The sequence below is a fragment of the Lutjanus erythropterus genome, chromosome 19 (assembly GCF_056507025.1).
Source record: "Lutjanus erythropterus isolate fLutEry1 chromosome 19, fLutEry1.hap2, whole genome shotgun sequence".
Lineage (NCBI taxonomy): Eukaryota > Metazoa > Chordata > Actinopteri > Lutjaniformes > Lutjanidae > Lutjanus > Lutjanus erythropterus.
Window position 1 is genome coordinate 3,631,458 of NC_139335.1, and position 18,909 is coordinate 3,650,366.

At 38.1% G+C, this 18,909-nt stretch overlaps 1 protein-coding gene across 1 annotated transcript in view; it reads right to left on the minus strand.

Moving 5' to 3' along the window:
* Nucleotides 1–10,541: 10,541 nt before the first annotated feature.
* Nucleotides 10,542–18,909, minus strand: part of LOC146309086 (xylosyltransferase 1-like) — a 31,085-nt gene continuing 22,717 nt past the window's right edge. The window contains exons 8-11 of the mRNA XM_084744808.1: nucleotides 17,803–18,071; nucleotides 14,326–14,521; nucleotides 13,794–14,130; nucleotides 10,542–11,384 (exon numbers count right to left, since the gene is read on the minus strand). Coding sequence (XP_084600934.1) covers nucleotides 11,062–11,384; nucleotides 13,794–14,130; nucleotides 14,326–14,521; nucleotides 17,803–18,071 — 1,125 coding nt within the window. The 3' untranslated portion in view covers nucleotides 10,542–11,061. The remainder of the gene's footprint in view (nucleotides 11,385–13,793; nucleotides 14,131–14,325; nucleotides 14,522–17,802; nucleotides 18,072–18,909) is intronic.

An 18,909-nucleotide genomic window follows, 5' to 3' on the forward strand; every position in this document is an offset into this window, starting at 1 on the left:
CCACTTGTCTCCTGATTGCTTCTTTCTGTTCTTCTATCAACTACTGTTGTTCTAAACATCACCAAGTCTAAATTTTATTTTTAATGTTTTTTGGGCAAACAGTTTTGTATCAGAGATACTATATTTTCACCAACAAGAACTTAGTCTTATGTAATGTTTTAGAATTAAACTAGTTAAAATGATGTATACATAGCTTGTATATATGGATGATGATTTAATGTTAATTTCAGCTGTATTTAATTGCTTTCATATTGTTGTTTAAATGTATTTTCATCTTTTTTCTTTAAAGGAAAAATTGATAGGATTTGTCCAAGCTGTTTGTTAATGCAACAGAAAGATATTTGAATGTTGAGTCTCATTCCCAGGATGTCAAATGCTGTCGTTTTTGTGTTGGTGAAGCGTCCTGAACACAGCGAGAGAAAGAGAAAATAAGGAAAATACAGGCAGAGGGCTGCAGGGCCTCTGCAGATACAGACACCACCACATGTCTAAGACTTCATTTTCATTTTGAGAATAAAGTCAAACTTTCAGTATGAGTGTCTGTAGTATTAGGCATAAGACAAAATAAAATCAGAGGAGGAAGTTTATTTTTGGTTTTGCATTTTGAGAATAAAGTCGAAATGTCAGGAATAAAGTTGAGATACCATTTGAACCGCAGACTTTTATCACAGCAGACATTTTGAACTCGTCTCACAACCTTAAGCTGCTCTGTTACTGAGCTGGCTGGCTGACCGGTTTAGCGAAATGGAACGGGGCCATGCTGATGATATCACCCACACCTGAGCCTTCTCCTGCAATCAAAGTCAAAGTCTCCTGTGACGAAGGGGGGAAACATACTAACCTCATTTGGTTGGATTTTTTCCTTACAGGAATCCAAAGCAGTTTGTTCCAAGTTTAAAAATGGAAAAGGGATGTTTGTGTTCAGCTGATAAACATAAAGAACAGGATACTACGTCAACACGTGGAGTTCAGTAACAGGTGAGTGTTTTTGTTTGTTTTTTCCTTTTTTTTTTAAACCAAAAACCACCGCAGCAGTTCTGTATGTTTCAGTCTACGGTTGTTGTTCTGGGCAGCTTGTTAATTGCAAAAAAGTCGAAGTGTTCTTTGACATAGAACCTTAATTTGTTCTCGATGTTCAGACTGGAGTGGTGGTTCACAGCCTGCGGTGCGCGTGCATCAATGAGCAGCCAAACCTCGTGTTAAATTCAGCCGTTTACCTTTTTATTTATCTGAAATTTAGAGAATTTTACCGCAAAACTTTATTGGTACAAGTGAAATTCAAACAACAGCAATACATAAACAGAAAAGCAGGAAGAGAGAGGAGTGTCATTGAGTTCAGTTGTAATAAAAATGATTGTGCAGGAAGCTTTGACCTTCATTAAAAGCACAATAATACACAGGAAGATGAAAAAAATGAAATAAATAAACGAGCACAGATTGATAATTGAGAAACAGTCAATTATTTGTTTAAAATAATATTGTCTTTGCTACTTAGCTTTCAATACATTCACTATTTACTTTTTCCAGTTTGATTTCATGTGCAATATTTCGTATTATTATTTTTAAATCTCGCAGCCAATATTACTTTCAGTGTCGTTGTCAGTACTACTTTTCTATTTTATTTTACCTTACTTTTACTTACTTTTTTTTTTTTTTTTTTTTTTTTTTTTTTTTTACTTATGTTACTTTTATTATTATTCTATGAGGTACTATTGTTTGGCATTTACACCTTATCCATTTAATATTTCACTAATTTCATGATCTGTTTTCTTTTTTATGTTACTGTAATTTTGGAGCAATCTCTGGTACAAGGATTTCCCTTGAGGATTAATAAAGTTCAGTCTTATTTTATCATATCTCTTTCCATTTTCCAGCTCAGCTGGACACTTAATATAATAGAAGCAGGGGTGTAACACAAAATGCTGGGTCCTAAAGTTTTCAAACCAATTTGAATTGAAAAATGACACTAATTACTGAGAAATAAAGAACTACAAACAAAAACCTGTCAGTCAAGGCTTTATAGGGGCCCCATTGATTTGGGGTCCAGGGTACTCAGACCTACTTTCTGTTCACTATGACACCACTGATTAGAAAAAAGGTAAAGTTTGGCTTTCTCCTGGTCCCTTTTAATTTTAGGCTTATGTATGTGGGATTTGCCAAAAATAGTAGACAGTTGGATAAAAAAAAGCAACTGTTTTTCTCATTGAATTTAGGTTTACAGCTCGGTCTATATATTTTTATGATTTTTAATTCTCAAACAAAGAAAATGTGAGTGTCACGTAATGAAACTCCAGGTTTAATGCAGATATACTGTTAAAGCCGCTATCAGCTGATTGTAAACTGGTGTAACTGTAATAATAAACACAAGGGGGCAGCACCATTCTGACTCTGACCACACTGACAGTTAGAATGATGTCACAATGTAAAAGCAATGAATTATGTTTTGAGAGCAGAGAATTTCTCTTTAAAAGACATCATTTAAAAATGAATTGCATCAGTTTGATACAGTGGTTTATAACATTATGCACACAATGATTTTTTTCTCCATAGCCTCACTGTGCCAATATATTGACATACAAGAACTACTGACTAAACTACTGTAAGAAACATCACAGCAAAATGTTAACTGCTTTCTTTCTTATAACATTATTATTCAAATAATTAATGTTATTGGGAAAATACATTTTTAGCAGTTATTATTTAAGGAAACTTACAGTTAATATGCACATTTTATGAAACAAAAATGTATGCTTTTCATTAATACAAATTGCAGCTTTTATCTGGTTTGATTCTGTCATAATTTAGTCTTCAGTAATTTCATTCAAACATTATTGGTTTTATATTTATATAGTGAAACCAGCTGGGGTCATTTTGACCGTCAAAGCGGTGAGAAATTGGAATGAGAATAAAAGCCCTGAGAGATATGACAAAAAGTAAACCTCTGGTCTGCAGGTACCCCAGCCAGTAGGACTGACGGTGTTATTTTTATTACCTACGTAAAGAGACTAAAGTGAACAAGGTTCCACTGAATACCTGCTTTTCACAGTAGAGGTGGATACTGGGTTTTGATTTTGGTGTAATGATTTAATTGAATGAAACTGGATGTACACGGCAATGTGTTGTTTTACAGCCATTTTAATGCTTTTATTAAGACCAACACATGAGAATCTCATCATTTTTCCATTTCTCAGAGTCGTAGGAACAGAGGACAGAGCTGCTGCCTGGAAGGTGACCGAAGAATCTTGAATCAGCAAGCACAACATGAGCAGGGGAGGGTGAGTCGGGAACACGTTTCCCTCTGTTTGTTTTGTCTCTCAGTGTTATATGGAGAGTTTTTGATGAAAAGGAGCTCGTGCTTTCACTGACACTGACCTGATAAATCAATGACAGTTTAAGTTCTCAAACCTTCATGTTCACTCCATGAGCAACTTTACCGTATCAGTCGGTCCATTGTGTTTTTATAGGAAAAAGGAGAAAGTTAAGCTAATCCAAATATTTATAGAGGCCAGTTTCTGTCTGAAAATAATTTATGTTTAGTATCACCTTATTATGATTTCATACAACTGACATAGTGAGTCAGAACTCATCTCATAATATATTTTATGTTAGGATTATAACATGTATAATACTGAAAAATCACAATACTGTCAGATTAAATGTCATAAATATTAGTACTGTCATATTCATGAAGAAATAGTTTTGTAAAACTTTATATACTATTCATTAACTCATTAAATAAAAAGTTCAGAATCTTACTAAGACAAATAAAGTTGCCAAGAAAGGAAAAAGGGAAGAACTCAAACATTAAACAAGTAAATAAATAAATTAAATTAAATTATTCTAATCAGATAATTGTTTATTAATTATTATGATTACTAAGTCAACACTACATTTCTCTTGTAAAACCCTTGTTAAAACCTGGCTGGAGTTACCTGGATACTGGTTTTATTTTAATGAGGTACAGGACGTGTTCAGCTGTGGATCCCTGTATGTATGTTCAAAGTTACGCTCCGTGTCACATGCTGGCTGACAGCAGCTAAGTGTGCTGCCACACAAATAATAATTAGCTCTGTCCTTTTAGCTGCGTGTCATTGATCAGCTGTATTGATGATTCCATCACCGCTGGCTGTGGATGCTCTTCACTGCAGATATGAGGCGTTTGTGAAAGTTCAATAAGTAGGACTTTCACTTCTAACAAGTCAGGGAAGATCTGAGTTAAAATATTTAACAAAGCATGTATAACTTAACGTGTTAGTCTGTCTCTCAATACTTCAACTTCAAGCTCAAAATCTAAAGTATACCTTGTAAATTCAGGTGGATTTTGATTGGTTCACGTATATAACATAATTTACACAAGTTAATAATTATCAGTTGCAATCCTATAATAGCCAAACGAATATTGCTTATAGATGGTTTACAAACTAGTTATTAACATGATCAAAGTATATCAAAATAAATATCTGGTTCATGGCTCTATGTAATGATTTCTCAAAGGTTTACAGATCATTTAGTAATCATTAATAAATACTTAATGCAGTATATAAATAGTCATGTTTGCAACAATAAACTTGTAGTTTACTGATATAATCTCTATCAGCTACTATTATCTCTTAATATACAATTTATGATCTAATCATTTTGTATTACACAATGATTATAAAATTGAATAAATTATACCATTATTAATATTAGTAACCATAATTATCATTTCAGTGTTTGTGACTGGTAAAATAATATTCACTTAAGTTTAATTAGCTGTCAAGTTCTGATTTATTAATGACGTTTCTTGTAAAGTGTTACTGAAATATGTTGTGTATGAATCAAATGTAAAAGTACAGAAAAGTGTGACTGTCATACAATCACACGTTAATTTAAAATTTATAAAATGTATTTTATTGGGGGTCCTGAACCCCTCTGAGCCCCTCAGCAGTACAGTACATCAACACACGAGTGTAAAATAAATCACACCGGCACAAAATAAAGGGAGATTCTGTTTTATTTTCAAAAGTTGTACTTCAAAACCACTAAGGTCATTTATAAGGCATTCACAACAATTCTTTCTTTTTTGGTTTTTGGACATTTGAGACAGTTTTTGATGCTTTGAGAGGGTTTCCTACGACAGGAGTACAGCTAAGGCACAGCACTACTCCCAGAGAGAGAGAGAGAGAACAATAAAGAAAAGCTAGAAAACAAAAAAACAAACGGTCAATAAGACAGAAATGGCACAAACAAAAAATAGATTGGTACTAGATATAAAGAAGACAAACGGCAATACAGTTTGAGCCAAAAATAATAAAAAAAAAAAAGTATGAAAAGAATAAACCTCTCAGCTGGGATTTTCCTCCAGAATCTGAACATTTTCACACCATGAAAATCTCTTAAAAACAATCACATGACTTCTGCGGCACCATCACAGCACAGCGTCCGACGAAGAGCTGGGCCTTTCTGTGTCACCGACTTAAAAACTGTACATCATCTATGAGTATTTTACAAAATACCGATTAACATCGACTCACTTGTCATATGAAAAGCACAAATTGGACATAAAATGGCTCTTAATGTTCAAATCAACATCGACCAGGAGCAGAATGTAAAGCTGAATTAAAGTTTAATTTTCATTAAGTTTGTGAAAGTTCAGGAGTTTGTTTGGGACCCACATGACTGCTGACAAATACAAATATTGAAAGAAATGGCTCAAATTATGAAAGCTTTGAGTGGCCATAGTTGCAACAATAAATAATGTTTAAACTCTATGATCAGACTGCCATTTGTCAAAAAGATCGATGTAAAATCTAAGAATTGGTGTAAAGTTTAATGGTGCGAACTTTAAAGCAAATGACTGATTAAAAAGATTTTTACTAAATTTAAATAGAGTCTTGTACCTGGTCCAGGTGTGGTTTAAATGTTTGATTTCAGCATCAGATTGAAAGCATCAGAATGTGGCTGGTGATGAAATCTAGCAAAAATGAGCTTTCAGTTTAAATAACTGAAATCAAAGGCAGAATGAGTGATTTCTCCCTGCACTTTTTATGTCACGTGAAGAATTTAACGTAACATATGTAACGTTGCTTACTTTGACCCAAACTGCGAACTTTTCCTAAACCTAACCAAGTAGTTTTGGTGCCTGAAACTGCTTTCAGACAGCGTCTCATCCAGACGCTACAGGGGACCTCGTGCGCCAAGAGTGTGCTGCCTGTTTGACTCCTGCTGATGAGGACGATGATGATGATGATGATGATGATGCCCTGTGTTGGCGATCAGTCTAATGCTGCAATCAAACAGCTGAAACATACCCTGACTGAACCTCTTTCATTCTATTTAATTGTTAATCTAGTGGCAGTAAATGATGACGGTCGTGCTCTCTGCCTGTTTTGGCCTTGTGCACCCCGCGTTTTTTTACAATTTAAAAGAGATTGGCTCTTCCGGGGTCAAACCCACCTGCACAGTATGTGGCCAACTGTGCTGATTTACAATCCATACATCTGGTAACATCTGCACCGTGCGCCCGTCAGTTCAAATAATAAATTATATATAATAGTCACAATCATTTCTAGAATAAATAGGATGTGCTGTCCTGTAAGTGCTGACAGTTCATTCTGAGCTTCATCCTCACGCTGCTCTCCAGTTTTGGTCCCAGGAACATCGTCACCGTGAAGCTGCGTTGCACCACCAGAAGAATTTATTCTTTTGAAATTACCTTACATCACTTTGATTTAAAACTGCAATTCACAGATCTAGATGTGATAATTAATGTGCTTATGTGACACTGTATTAAATTTGTGTAGGGCGAAGTTAGGCTAGCCTGAAGTTACTTAAAAATTAATAGTTCAACATTGTCAGAAGTACATTTAGTCGCTTTTTTGTTAAGAGATAGAAAATCCATACTGGTCTCATTAATTTCTGGGTAGCTCAAAATGTCAAACTGTCTGTTTAGGTAAAATTCAAAACCCTATCTTTTGCAGATTGAGTTTAAATTAAATTGATCGTCTAAATTTGACTTTAAAAATATCATATGTAGTGAGTACACTGATTTTTAGGTATGAGGGTGTTCCGTGTTTCTCACTAAAATCACTGTGTGAATTTTTAAGACCAAACAAACATTTTGTGTCGACATCCTGATAAAAAAACATCAGCAAAGCCTTTTTTTAATAACGTTTAGAAACCTGTTTTGTTTACATCAGCCTCTTTTCTATTTGAAATGATTGAAAACCAGTCAGGATAACTTTGATCCTCACTGGTGCATCGCAGACTGCTGTATTGGCACAAACTCCCATCACGAAGCAGTGTGGAAATCTAAGGGTGCAACAAAATGTCTTGGTTGGTTTCCTCCTCTCCTCTCCTGCTACATCGTATACCTACATCTTTATGCACATGGACGTAATGTTTAGTATGGAAGAAATATGTCACATAATATTAATATACAAATGTTAACAGTCATGTTTAATCTAGGGTTGCAACGTCTATAAAATGTCAGATAGTGAAAAGTGTCAGTTTTCCCAATGTGATGTCCTTAAATGCTTTGTTTTGTCAGTCCATAACCAAAGATATTCAGTTTAATATGATGATAAAACCGAGAAAAGCAGGAAATCTCCATATCTGAGAGGCTGAAAACGGCATTTTCTGCTATTTTTGCATGGAAAATTACTTTAATGGTTAGTCAATAATCAAAACAGTTTAATAGTTCAATTCGTTTTTGCTAGATTTAATAGCCCAACATGACATTTTACACACAATCTGGGCAAGCGGGCGCTCTTTATGGTTGAGCACTGTAAAGTTGCAATGTTGAGAATAAAATGAAATTGAACTTCGAGACTAAAATGAAAGTGGTATTTTGATTTTTTTAAATAATTTCTTCCTCTTATGCCTGGTTCTAATACTCTTACTGATTAGTATCACTGAATTCTCACAATTCTTACAGTTAATTTAAGCAAAAAAACATTTTATTTGATTTTTAAAGCTTCTTAAATATGAAGATTTTGCTTTTTAGGTTTAATCTTTTAAATTAAATACCTTTTTTGGACTCGGTACTCACATACATAATAAATATGCATTTTCAAGGGCTAACTTGTGCTTTGCTAACTGCTGATGGGTGTTCACTATTATGTTTTTGACATTTTACAGGTTAAATTGTGGTTGTGTTAAAGTCGTAGCTGTAAAGTAGTTTGAAAAGAGAGCAGATAAAAGTCAAAGTGAGGAGAGGAGCTGCACCCAAAACAGACTGACACAAACATTTCCCATCAGTCCTGACAAACACTTGAAGGCCTTTAGAAACAAAGGCAGACTATTTTTTTTTTTGTCCAAAAAACAAATGTCACCCGCTGCACCAAATATCAGCATATCAAATATTAGTCACTGACTAAAAAAAAAAACTTCTATAAACTTCTGAATAAATTACTCACGTAGCAGTTGTACGCTTTGACACAGTCACATCAGTTTCTACAGCAAAGAGCAGGTAATAAAAAAAAAATGTGTGAAAAGTCTAAATTAAAAAAAAAAAAAACAGAGGAGGTGAGTCTCTTCTGAGTTCCAGCATAGCGGACGTCTCACACTTCAAGTCTCAGGCGGTCTGAAGGATTCAGACATGGCACAGACAGAAAACAAAGAAACACACATCAGGATACAGAGCCAGTCAGTGTGTGTGTGTGTGTGTGTGTGTGTGTGTGTGTGTGTGTGTGTGTGTGTGTGTGTGTGGGGGGGGGGGGGGGGGGTGAACAGGTTCAGGAAAGTAACTGAGTATCTCTACTCAAGTACAAAACTGGACCTAAGTACAATTCTAAAGGTATTCAGGACAACAAATGTACTTCTTACTTCACTACATCTGACAGCTGTAGTAACTGGTTAGTTTACATAAAAACACTGCAGTACTTTCCAGCTGTATATAAAGTAGTTATGAATAGCTCCACCTCCACTAACTATAGATTAGGGGTGTCACCATCAGGACTGAATATTTCTGCAGCATGATATTTAATTTAAAATGGTAGTTTGACACTCATTTTGCATTTAGCACATATTGCATCTCCTGATTTAAAATTGCCGCAGGCCATAGAGTGATTTTGATAACATTTCGATTAATTGTGCAGCCTTAGTCACCATTTCAATATTAGATCAAATATCAATTGAAATGAGCTTTGAATTTTAAGAATCCCAAGGCAGTATTTTTTTTCCTCTTGCTCCTTCTTGTGGCATCCAGCGGGTGTCTAGTTTGCGACCGTTCTGTCTCCCTTGATACCATATAGACTATGAATTTAAAGAAATGACAGTTGTCAGGGCATAAAACCAACAATCTGTTGATCTTTACGAAGTGAGACTCGATGGTCTAACAATGGCATGGACATCAGGGCTAAACTAAAACGTTTAAATCTAAAAATCGATTTGTGACCTTAAAATCAAAAGTAATATCAACTCGTGGATTTACTTCTATACTTTAACAGATCATTTTTTCACTGAGTATTACTACATTTACTGAAGTAAAGGATCTTAGTACTTAATCGACCACTAGTAGTTTGTCAGTGTTTTCCAATCAGCAGTACTTTTTTTAAAATGTCAGGTAATTAAAGCTACATGGCCATGGTTAGGTTGAAATCTTACATGTTTAAAAATCCAGAAAAAACACCACGAATGTGTTCAGACTGAATGCAAAATGAATTTGTACAAACTTAACTTAAGGATACAACTAACAGAATTAAATATCTTGTGTGCAAATTAGTCATTTGAGGGAATAATTTCTCATAAACCCCCCCAACACCCACCTGGCTCTGTATGAGAACATCTATGGTTGCTAGTGACTGTTTTTTTTTTTTTTTTTAACATTATCTCTGGATCACAGCTGAAGAATCTTGTTATCTCAAGAAAACAAATTGTGCTCCTATTTATTGTTTCAGGCCTGTTATCCCACGATTAATTACGGTAGATTTTAGATTTTCCACTTCATAACTGAGCAGAACTGTGACATCATGAAAAGAGTTATTTTAAATATTAGAAAGACCTACCTAATTCCTGAAATATTTTCCCAGGCAACTAAATATTTTCCAGGATATATATCAGTTTTTATTTTCAATAAATCCTACAACCAGTAAGTAGCATTGAAAGATATCAGAACTGGGAACCTTGAGTCGAGCTGTAATCTTGGGATAACAGTATGAAAAACAATAAATATGATCTTTATAAAAACAATTTATCTCAAACTGAACCCTGACTTATCTTTGATCATGAAGTTTTTCGCAAAATGGACCTAACTGCTTGATTCCACCGGGCACGGCTGCATCGTGTTAGGTCTGCGCCACCGCCACTGGAGCTGATCGTGGTCATTCTGCACAGCGTTTGTGATTCCACCAGTCTCTCTGCTCTGCTCTGCTTTAAAAACACGCCAAGTCTTCTTCTGATGGCTGCCGTGTCAAGATGCACAGAGCAGACTGAGTGGGCAGGAAGTCGGATCTGGTCAGTTTTTCCTGTGCCCTGACCCTGTGCAGACTTGCGATTATAAAAACAAACAAAAAAGAAACTATTCAACTATGTAGCCTACTTATCCATTGTAGAAGCACTAAAAGCAAGAAAAAGTGACCAAATAAACAAAATCTGAGCAAGTAAACATAATCAGGAGGGCAGAAAACACTGCTGCTATGCAGAGGATGGATCAAAACCGTGGTGCAGATGCGATGTGCCCAGTGGAGTCCAGCAGTTAGAATGAGCATCTGTTCAGCATTTGAACATGTAAAGCACACTTGCATACATTAACCCAGGAGACACTCACAACAAGAGGTATAGAGTTCTTCTCACACACTGCCTCAACACACACACTTATTCACACTCTCTCACACACAGCTTTTTAGTCCCAGTTGACACTGAGAGCAGCGGACTGAATGAGGACTGAAGGAGAAAAGTTTCCCTCAGTATTTAAGTCTGTTTCTCTTCGTTCTCGTCGCTGCCTCCAAAGTTTGAGCCATCCGTTCCCTTTCACTCTGCCGTTGCACAAATTAAAATAAATAAATAGACACAAATGGGACATCAGCCCCATGTCTTCCTTCATTTATTCCTCTCGTTCTCCCTCAGTCCGTCCGTCTGCTACCTGATCCGTCCATCCTCTCTGGGCGGGCTCAATTCAGCCTTGGGGTCGGGGCTGGCGGAGCTCCAGACGGTGAGGCGACAGCGCTGCATGACGGGACAGGCACTGGGTCCCATCGAGCAGACGTCCGCAGCCGACCAGTGGCCCTCCAGCAGCCGGTCCAGCCAGCGACGCAGCGGTGCCCCCGTCAGGCCGGCGTTGGCCTCGGCCTCCTCCACGGCGCCGAGGCTCACCGGCAGCCGCAGCACTGGGTTCAGACCGTGGAAACTCTGCTCCATGTAGGAGTTTCTGGCCGGGCCGCCGTGCAGCCGCAGGGCATCCTCTGGATCCCAGGGGTGAGGAGAAGATGGGTGGGGGGAGGAAAGGAGAAATTTAAAAGCGTGACAACATTAATTTGGAAAGCATTTTTCTCTAATCCATTCTAGACTTAAACATTTTAGCCATTCATCAAAAAAAAGTATCAGGTTTCATGTTAAGCATCCAGTTTTCTAGCCTTGTTTGTGACCTCAGCTCTTCATACATTGCTCCACAACTTGGTCATTTAGACTGGGTTGCACCAACAAAGATTAAGTTAATCTCAAATTAGATCTAATCAGATCTGAGCAAAACTAGGTTTAAAATGAGTAAATCCTGATTCAAAATTAAGCAGACCTTTGCACAGTTAATCACTAATCTCAGTTTTATTATAAAGTAAGTTTGATGTAAACCGAAAAACAAGTGAAAGTTAAAGAGTTAAATCAATATAGCGAGGTGTGCTTACCCAAATTTAAATAAATACATAAATTTGAGTCCTGCTTGGACATGCTAAGTATAAAAGATATAGATATAATATTTTCTAGCCATCTAAAAAATTAACAAACTCTATTGTTTGCTAGCTAGCTAACAGAATGTTATCTTGTTTGATTCGGCATTAAATGTAAAACTTGTAAATGTATGTAAACTGTTTCTCCACTTGTCAAAAACTGTATTTCTACCTTATCTTTGTTGTGGAGTAATGCAGTGCCAAATGCACTAATTGGGCTACAGATTTACCAAAAAATAAATTGAATATTTTGAAGGAGAAATATGTAGCAACTGCACATGCAAAAATTATCACAGCAGTGCAAAAAGCAAGTTGGAGCCACAGACGGTATATTAATTAGATTGAAATCCTATTTAATATACATGGTCGTAGCGAGTTCTTTCCCCCACCCCCTTCTTCCCAGACCCGAGTTAACTCTGCAGGCTGCAGGAGCACAAGACGCGCACAACATCTAAAACTGACAGTAGCAAGGAAAGATGAGTCCTCCTGCTTTACTGAACATTTTGCTCAGTTTAACCACTATAAACATCATTCAGCATTAATTTAAACTCTAATTAACATGAAACGAGCAAACAAAAACAGTTATTCAGGCCTTGATGTCAGAGAAGTGAGTATGTCAATTTCCTTAATCTCTAATGACCTATCACTGCCATTTAGTGATTACTACAGTAAATATATTACAGATTTCTCCTTTAAATATGACTAAATGTTGTTTTTAGACCAGCAACAGTAATATTTACAACAGAAAATTCAAAATGAATACCTTTGTTAATGAAATTCATTAGTTTGAAGGCCTTAATCTGAGATTTTTAAATTCAATATTTTTTTAATACTTTTAATACCCTGACAAAAAAAAAACAGAGCATTAATACTTTTTCTTGTTTTGCAAAATGAGAAAGGACATACGTCTATATTTGTTAATTCTGTGAAGTTTTTTTTTTTATCCAGATGGTTTGAAGAGTCTGAGGATTCTGCAGATTATCAGTGTTAAGTTTTGTTAAACAACTTTGCAGGATGCTCAGAGATCAGATTCAGAGGGGAACACGTTTTCATTTTAACATGCAGGCGCAGCATGGATACTGGTGCATGCAAAAACACAACAACACAAACACACTCCGATCAGATCACGTCACATCACATGCCACCTTCACTTTATGGCCCCAGCCAATAAAACTTCACTGTCTATTCATGCACCAGGCTTTACTTAGGGTTCTGCAGTTATCCCCTGCATACACACACACACACACACACACACACGCACACGCACACACACACACACACACACACAGGTCTGTGGAGGTCAAACAAATCAAACAGTAACTCAGAGGAGGCTAATTCAGATAGAGGTGACCCTGTGAGTGCGTGAGTGACTGACTGGATACTGACACTATAAATATATGTATGCATGGTGTTGACAGCTGCGACAGAAGGGCCTCTGCTCTGTGTATGTGTGTGTTTGAGTGTGTGTGTAATTTAAGTATTAGCTCTGTTAGTGAGGTACAAACTACAGTGACCCCCTCTGAACCTGATGAATATCATTTCAACAGGTGTTTCCGTGGGAGTTTCTGAAGGTTGATACTTTGCGCCAAATATATTTTACTGACTCTTTTCCCAAAATAACAGTAACATGGAAGCAGTAGTTCACATTATGTCACTCCACAGGCAATGTTGCCAGAAAATCCAACTGGAAAAACCATATAAGATTTTTGTTTCACGTCAAGATATTTAGCATCATATACTCTATTTAAGGATGTCATGTTCTGTTTCTCTGGTCCTAATTATTGAGTATCCAGTGTTTCTCCCTACAGTGGAGCTGAAGCATGTGTGAAAAAAAATCACACCTGTGCTCAGCTGCAGTTCTTTGTGCACTTGTTTTTTTTTTTTTTTGCAGTAATCTGTTTTCTTGTGTGCTTGTGAAGGATCGCTCACCTTGCTGTAGGGGCTGTTGTCGGTGGAAGTCCAGCGGAGCCACGATGAAGTTAGTCTGGCCCAGCGGGCTCCAGTGGTGCAGCACTCGCAGCGTCCACACACCAGGCCTCAGCGGCAGGGTGAGCGGCGGCCGGTAGTGGGTGACCTCAGCAGAGGCATCCACCAGGATGTCGTAAGTGGCGGCGATGACGTTGGTGGGGTCGATCCACACCACAGTGGCCGTCAGGTTGCTCTGGCCTCGGCTCCAGCGCTGCACTGCCACCGGCTCATCCTCGGGCCCCACGAGACCCCCCCAGTTTCTGAAGAGACGCTCCTTCGGATCCCAGTCTGTCCCAACCTGAAGAACAGGCAGAGAGGATGGTACGTTTCACACTATTCAAAAGATTCAAAAGCCAGATTAATCCTGATCCCACTGGAAGGGTGGGTTCAAAGTAGATGTATTGGACTCTTCAATAAGCCCTGCCTCAAAACAGCAACTGTTTAATCATAGCTTCCTATTGGTCAAGTTAGCGTATGCATGTGTGTGTCTGACCTGGATGTGCTGCAGCCTGTTGGTGGCGTGGGTGGGGCTGGCCAGGGTGAAGTGGTCTTTGGGTGTCACCCAGGTCTCCAAGCTCTCCAGCTGGGTGGAGGCTCGGTTAGTGGCCACATGACGTACCAGATAGCCCTGGAACTGGTCTGACAGGAAGTAGAGGTGGACCGACACTGGGTGGCCCATGGCCATGTACCTGAGAGAGAGACACACATGCTGTGTTTAAACTACATCTGCAATAAAGTGGACACATTCAGAATGTCATCTGTTCTCCCTGTGTTCTTTTCATCAGGATTATTCAGGATTTTTATGATTAATCAATTGATCACTGTTAAAAAATTAAAGCAATAAAAGAATGATTTAAAAAAAAGTTAAATAAAAATCAGTAGAATGAAACTGCTGTATCTGACTGAATCATGAGAGCTAATCAACAGCATGTGGATTATTTTTCTGGTATAAAACAAAAGAATACAGTTTTATTTCCACTTGTCATCACAAAGTTGTCTCAAGTTATTCTGGGCTGCAGTGACCAAATAGTAGCATAAAAGCATTTGTCAAGAATCCCTTTGGGAATGAATGAATCTGCAATTAAAATACAGCTATACTCATTATTTACACAGTGTCATAAACTATCCCTCCTTTTGCTAGAAGCTCTTTTAGGTCTTTCCATTCAGACTAAATATGCATCTCATTAGGGGTTTTTAAGGCAGTCTGTGACACGCGGCGTCTTGCCTGTTTACGGTCTTCTCAATGTGTCATAAACAAACCAACTATCCAACAGTTTGCAAGGCTGGAGTAGACATGCATGGACAAAAGAAAAGCCCACATTTCTGGCTGGAAGGAGAAAACACCTACTTTTAAACATTATGAAAGACTTGGATATTAAAATGTCTTAGATATGCTGCAGATATGATATAATAAGCTGAAGTTCGTATGTCATTAAGTTAATGCATAGCTCCATGTAAACAAGAACATTCATTTTCATTTTCCATGCAAACAACTTAGTAGGAATATTGTTTTTTTGGAATAATGGCAAAAAACAGAATATTCTGTGCACGTAAAGCTCGGGGTAATGATGGGGCTCCTGCACTGAAAGCAATTGTTTTACACAGACTAACACTGAATCAAATCACTTTAAACTGGTGTGGCAGTCTGCCAAAAGAAACACAACAACACCTGCAGCATGTGATCAGCTGTACTGAAACATATGAGAGTCAGATAAGACTGAGAGCAGGAACAGACCCTGATTCTTCAAGTGTTAACTCCATACAAACTCACTGCTTACTACAGCTGTAGATACTGGCAGTAATGCACAATTCTGGTGTTTCCAAAGCAAAAGAGAAGAGATTTCACTGTTTCCTTGTTTTTGATTTAAATGAACAGTTCATCCCAAAATCAAAACTACAAATTTGTCCTCTTACACCGTACAAATTAAAAAATCGCAAAACCTCAAAATTTCAAGGCAATGGACTGCAATCAGAATTTTAGTTGGGCTCAAATCTACCGCAGTGCCTTTCCTTGAAATTTTAAGTCGTCTCAACTGTGAATTGCAGAGTTTTGGAGATACTGGCCGTACAGACGTCTGCCTTCTCTCCTGTATACTGGGACTAGATGGCACTCGGCTTGTGGTGCACAAAGCACCAAAAAATACATTTAAAAAGAGAAAGAAATCTTGACCCAGTTACTCAAGATAAATCCACAGACCTTGTTGTGAGCAGTTTCATGTAGGAACTACATGGAACCGCTTTCTTTTTTGGCACTTTGTGCATCACAAGCTAAGTGCCATCTTATTCCACCATATTAGAGAGAAGACAGACACCTCGACACAATATTTCCAAAACTCTGCACCTCACACCAAAACTATCTAGATGGATCAACAGCACTACAGGCCAGGGGGAAATGTGCATTTTGTGGTGAACTGTCCCTTTAAGTGTAGACCACATAGAAACTATCTCAAACTATTCATGTTTGGCATGTAGATGATGTTTTCAAATGTGTCCGCTTTAGTGTGGACGTGGTCTGAGATGTTACTTTCCTGAAATCACAGGTTGAAGGGAACAGACTTGTCCTGTTTTAACTCCCGCTTTGCCCCCCTTTTACACACACACACACACACTTCCCATAATGCTGCCCTGCCCATTCTAGCCACCAATCCCCACCCGAACTCCAACAACAAGTACCTCCTTGTACCTCCTGTGGGTCTCCACCCCACACACACACACACACACACACACACAGACACACAGCTGGAAAAATCCAGTCTGTGCAGACTCTGTAGCCCGATTGTGCCCCAGGACAAGTTAGCGTTATCTTTATATTTAATTTGGACTCACAAACACCAGTGGTGGTGAGTTTAGTGAAAAGACACATTTCATCTGCCGGTCCACCTCTCTCCCTTCAGACAGTGACTCTGCAGTTTGTCTCTCAGCAAAGAGCACACGATCCAAATTTACCCACCCAAATACAAAACACCTTAATAGCACAGACTTTTGTTAGTTTGGATCATTTGGTTTGAATCGAGGAAAAAAGATCCATCGTTGCCTTTTAGTTTTGGTCCATTTCTTCACATTGACTAAACCAAAAGTTGTATATATACAGCTGTAAACAAATCCTCACACCTTTAATTGATAATTCCCATCACATTTTTCATAAAGCTGATGCAAAGTTCTCCACAGGCTGTAATAGCCCTACATCACCAGCAGGAAAATTCCTTAAATCAAGTCCAGACAAGAGATAGGATTATTTCCACAGGGAAAGATAATGGAAATACTAAACTCTGCCATATATTTGCTAATAATAATGATAATCACTGAACATAATGCCCCAAAAACTACTTAAATTACTTCACTTTACAGCATTCTATCAAAAAGAATATTTCCATAAATATATTGGACATTAAAACGTTAAATTAGAAAATTTGATCAATAAAAATATTGGTTAAATCATGTTACACAATATTAAATGAAAGCATGAACAATCAATTTAATAGATTAAGGATCTCCATAAACTAGAGGATGATCTAAAAAACTTGTTCCTGTTATGTATGTTCGCAAAAAGAACGTAATCATGAATAACTGGCTCAAACACACCAACTCAGAAAGAATCGCTGAAGCAAGAGAAATGATTCATTTGGAGAAGGGCACTTTTATGCTGCACAGGGATGAGACAGAATATGTTGAAACATGGGCACTGGTGGAAAAGTACTTAATGTCACTATAATTATGTAAATGTGGGTATGTTTAGTTTATTTATTCAGATTTTTTTGTTTTGTTTGCCCTTTTTGTTTGTTTTTTTTCTCTGACAGTTCTGTTCTGCAGAATAAGGATTGCATATTATCTGTCCTGTAAGAGACGTGCAGTGAAAACTGAAGGACAGTAATGATGTTTTTGAATGACATTGCTTGAGGGGTGCATTATATAAGGGTTTAACTGGTTTGGACGGGGTTAGAAATGTAGGAGCTGGTATCTGTGTTTATACCTGCAGCTGTTGTCGTTGGGATGGCCCTGCAGCGAGCTGGCGGCGCGGGACAGTCCCATACGAGTGAAGGCGTGGTAGTGGCTGAGCGTGGAGTCCGACAGGCTGGCGGGGCCGTCCGTCTCCTGCTCATAGATGTTCTCCCAGTAGGCCTGGAGACTCGGGGTGCCTGAGGGGTACGCTCCGAACAGGTAGGAGTCCAGCTGGTTGATGATCTCCTGACTGACGCTGGCCTCAAACTTCCTGGCAAAGAAGGTGGGCCTGGACGCTTGCTGTGGTCAGAGAAGACAGAGGGACACAGATCAACTTAGACCTTCAATAAAAGTTTAATCTGCTGATTCATTATTTGATTTATAAAGTGTTTAAATTGTGAGAAATGCCCCAATTTACCAAAGAAATTGCTTGTCTCAGAAGTTTTATTATTTTAATATTTAAAAAGTAATTATCAGAAGTGTTCCATAATTTTCCTTTTCAGTTGTTTCAGTTTAAGACTGAGCACTATGGTGAGCTAATACTCTTGTGCATCACTGATGTGGACGTACTGTCATCACACAAATCTTTGTTTCTATATCAGCATAAAAAACTCAAAGAGCCTTTTACATTTGGAAACAAAACTTCTGAGAGCCTTCTATCCTTCATCACAGTGGAAAACCAAGGTAAGGATTAGTCAGATCACACACACACATTTGTCATGTGGCCCAGTCTGGAGGAAGGAAGGGCGTGCTTTATGATGTCATCAGGAGGGTGTGACCTCACCAAGCGAGCTCTTGGTGGGCTCCAGCAGCACCAGTGAGCCAGGAAACCCCAACATAAAGAAAACCGCGAGGACTGCCCGTGCTGCAGCGGAGCTCTTTATTGAGCAGGACAGTTTTATCTGTGTGGTTCCTCTGCGTCCTCACACAGCTAAAGACAACAGTGGAACCACTAGTTACAGGGTCAGGCGGGATTTTTGTTCCCGTCATCGTAAGATCAGAGGGAAATTGTATTAAAGCGCTTGTTCTGTATATTTCTCTGAAGGAGGTCGGCCAAATATGATTTAAGCTGCTGCACTCTTGTTGGAGCTGCTGCTCTTTACTTTTTCTCTTTAGTTTATTTTTTGCATTACAGTGA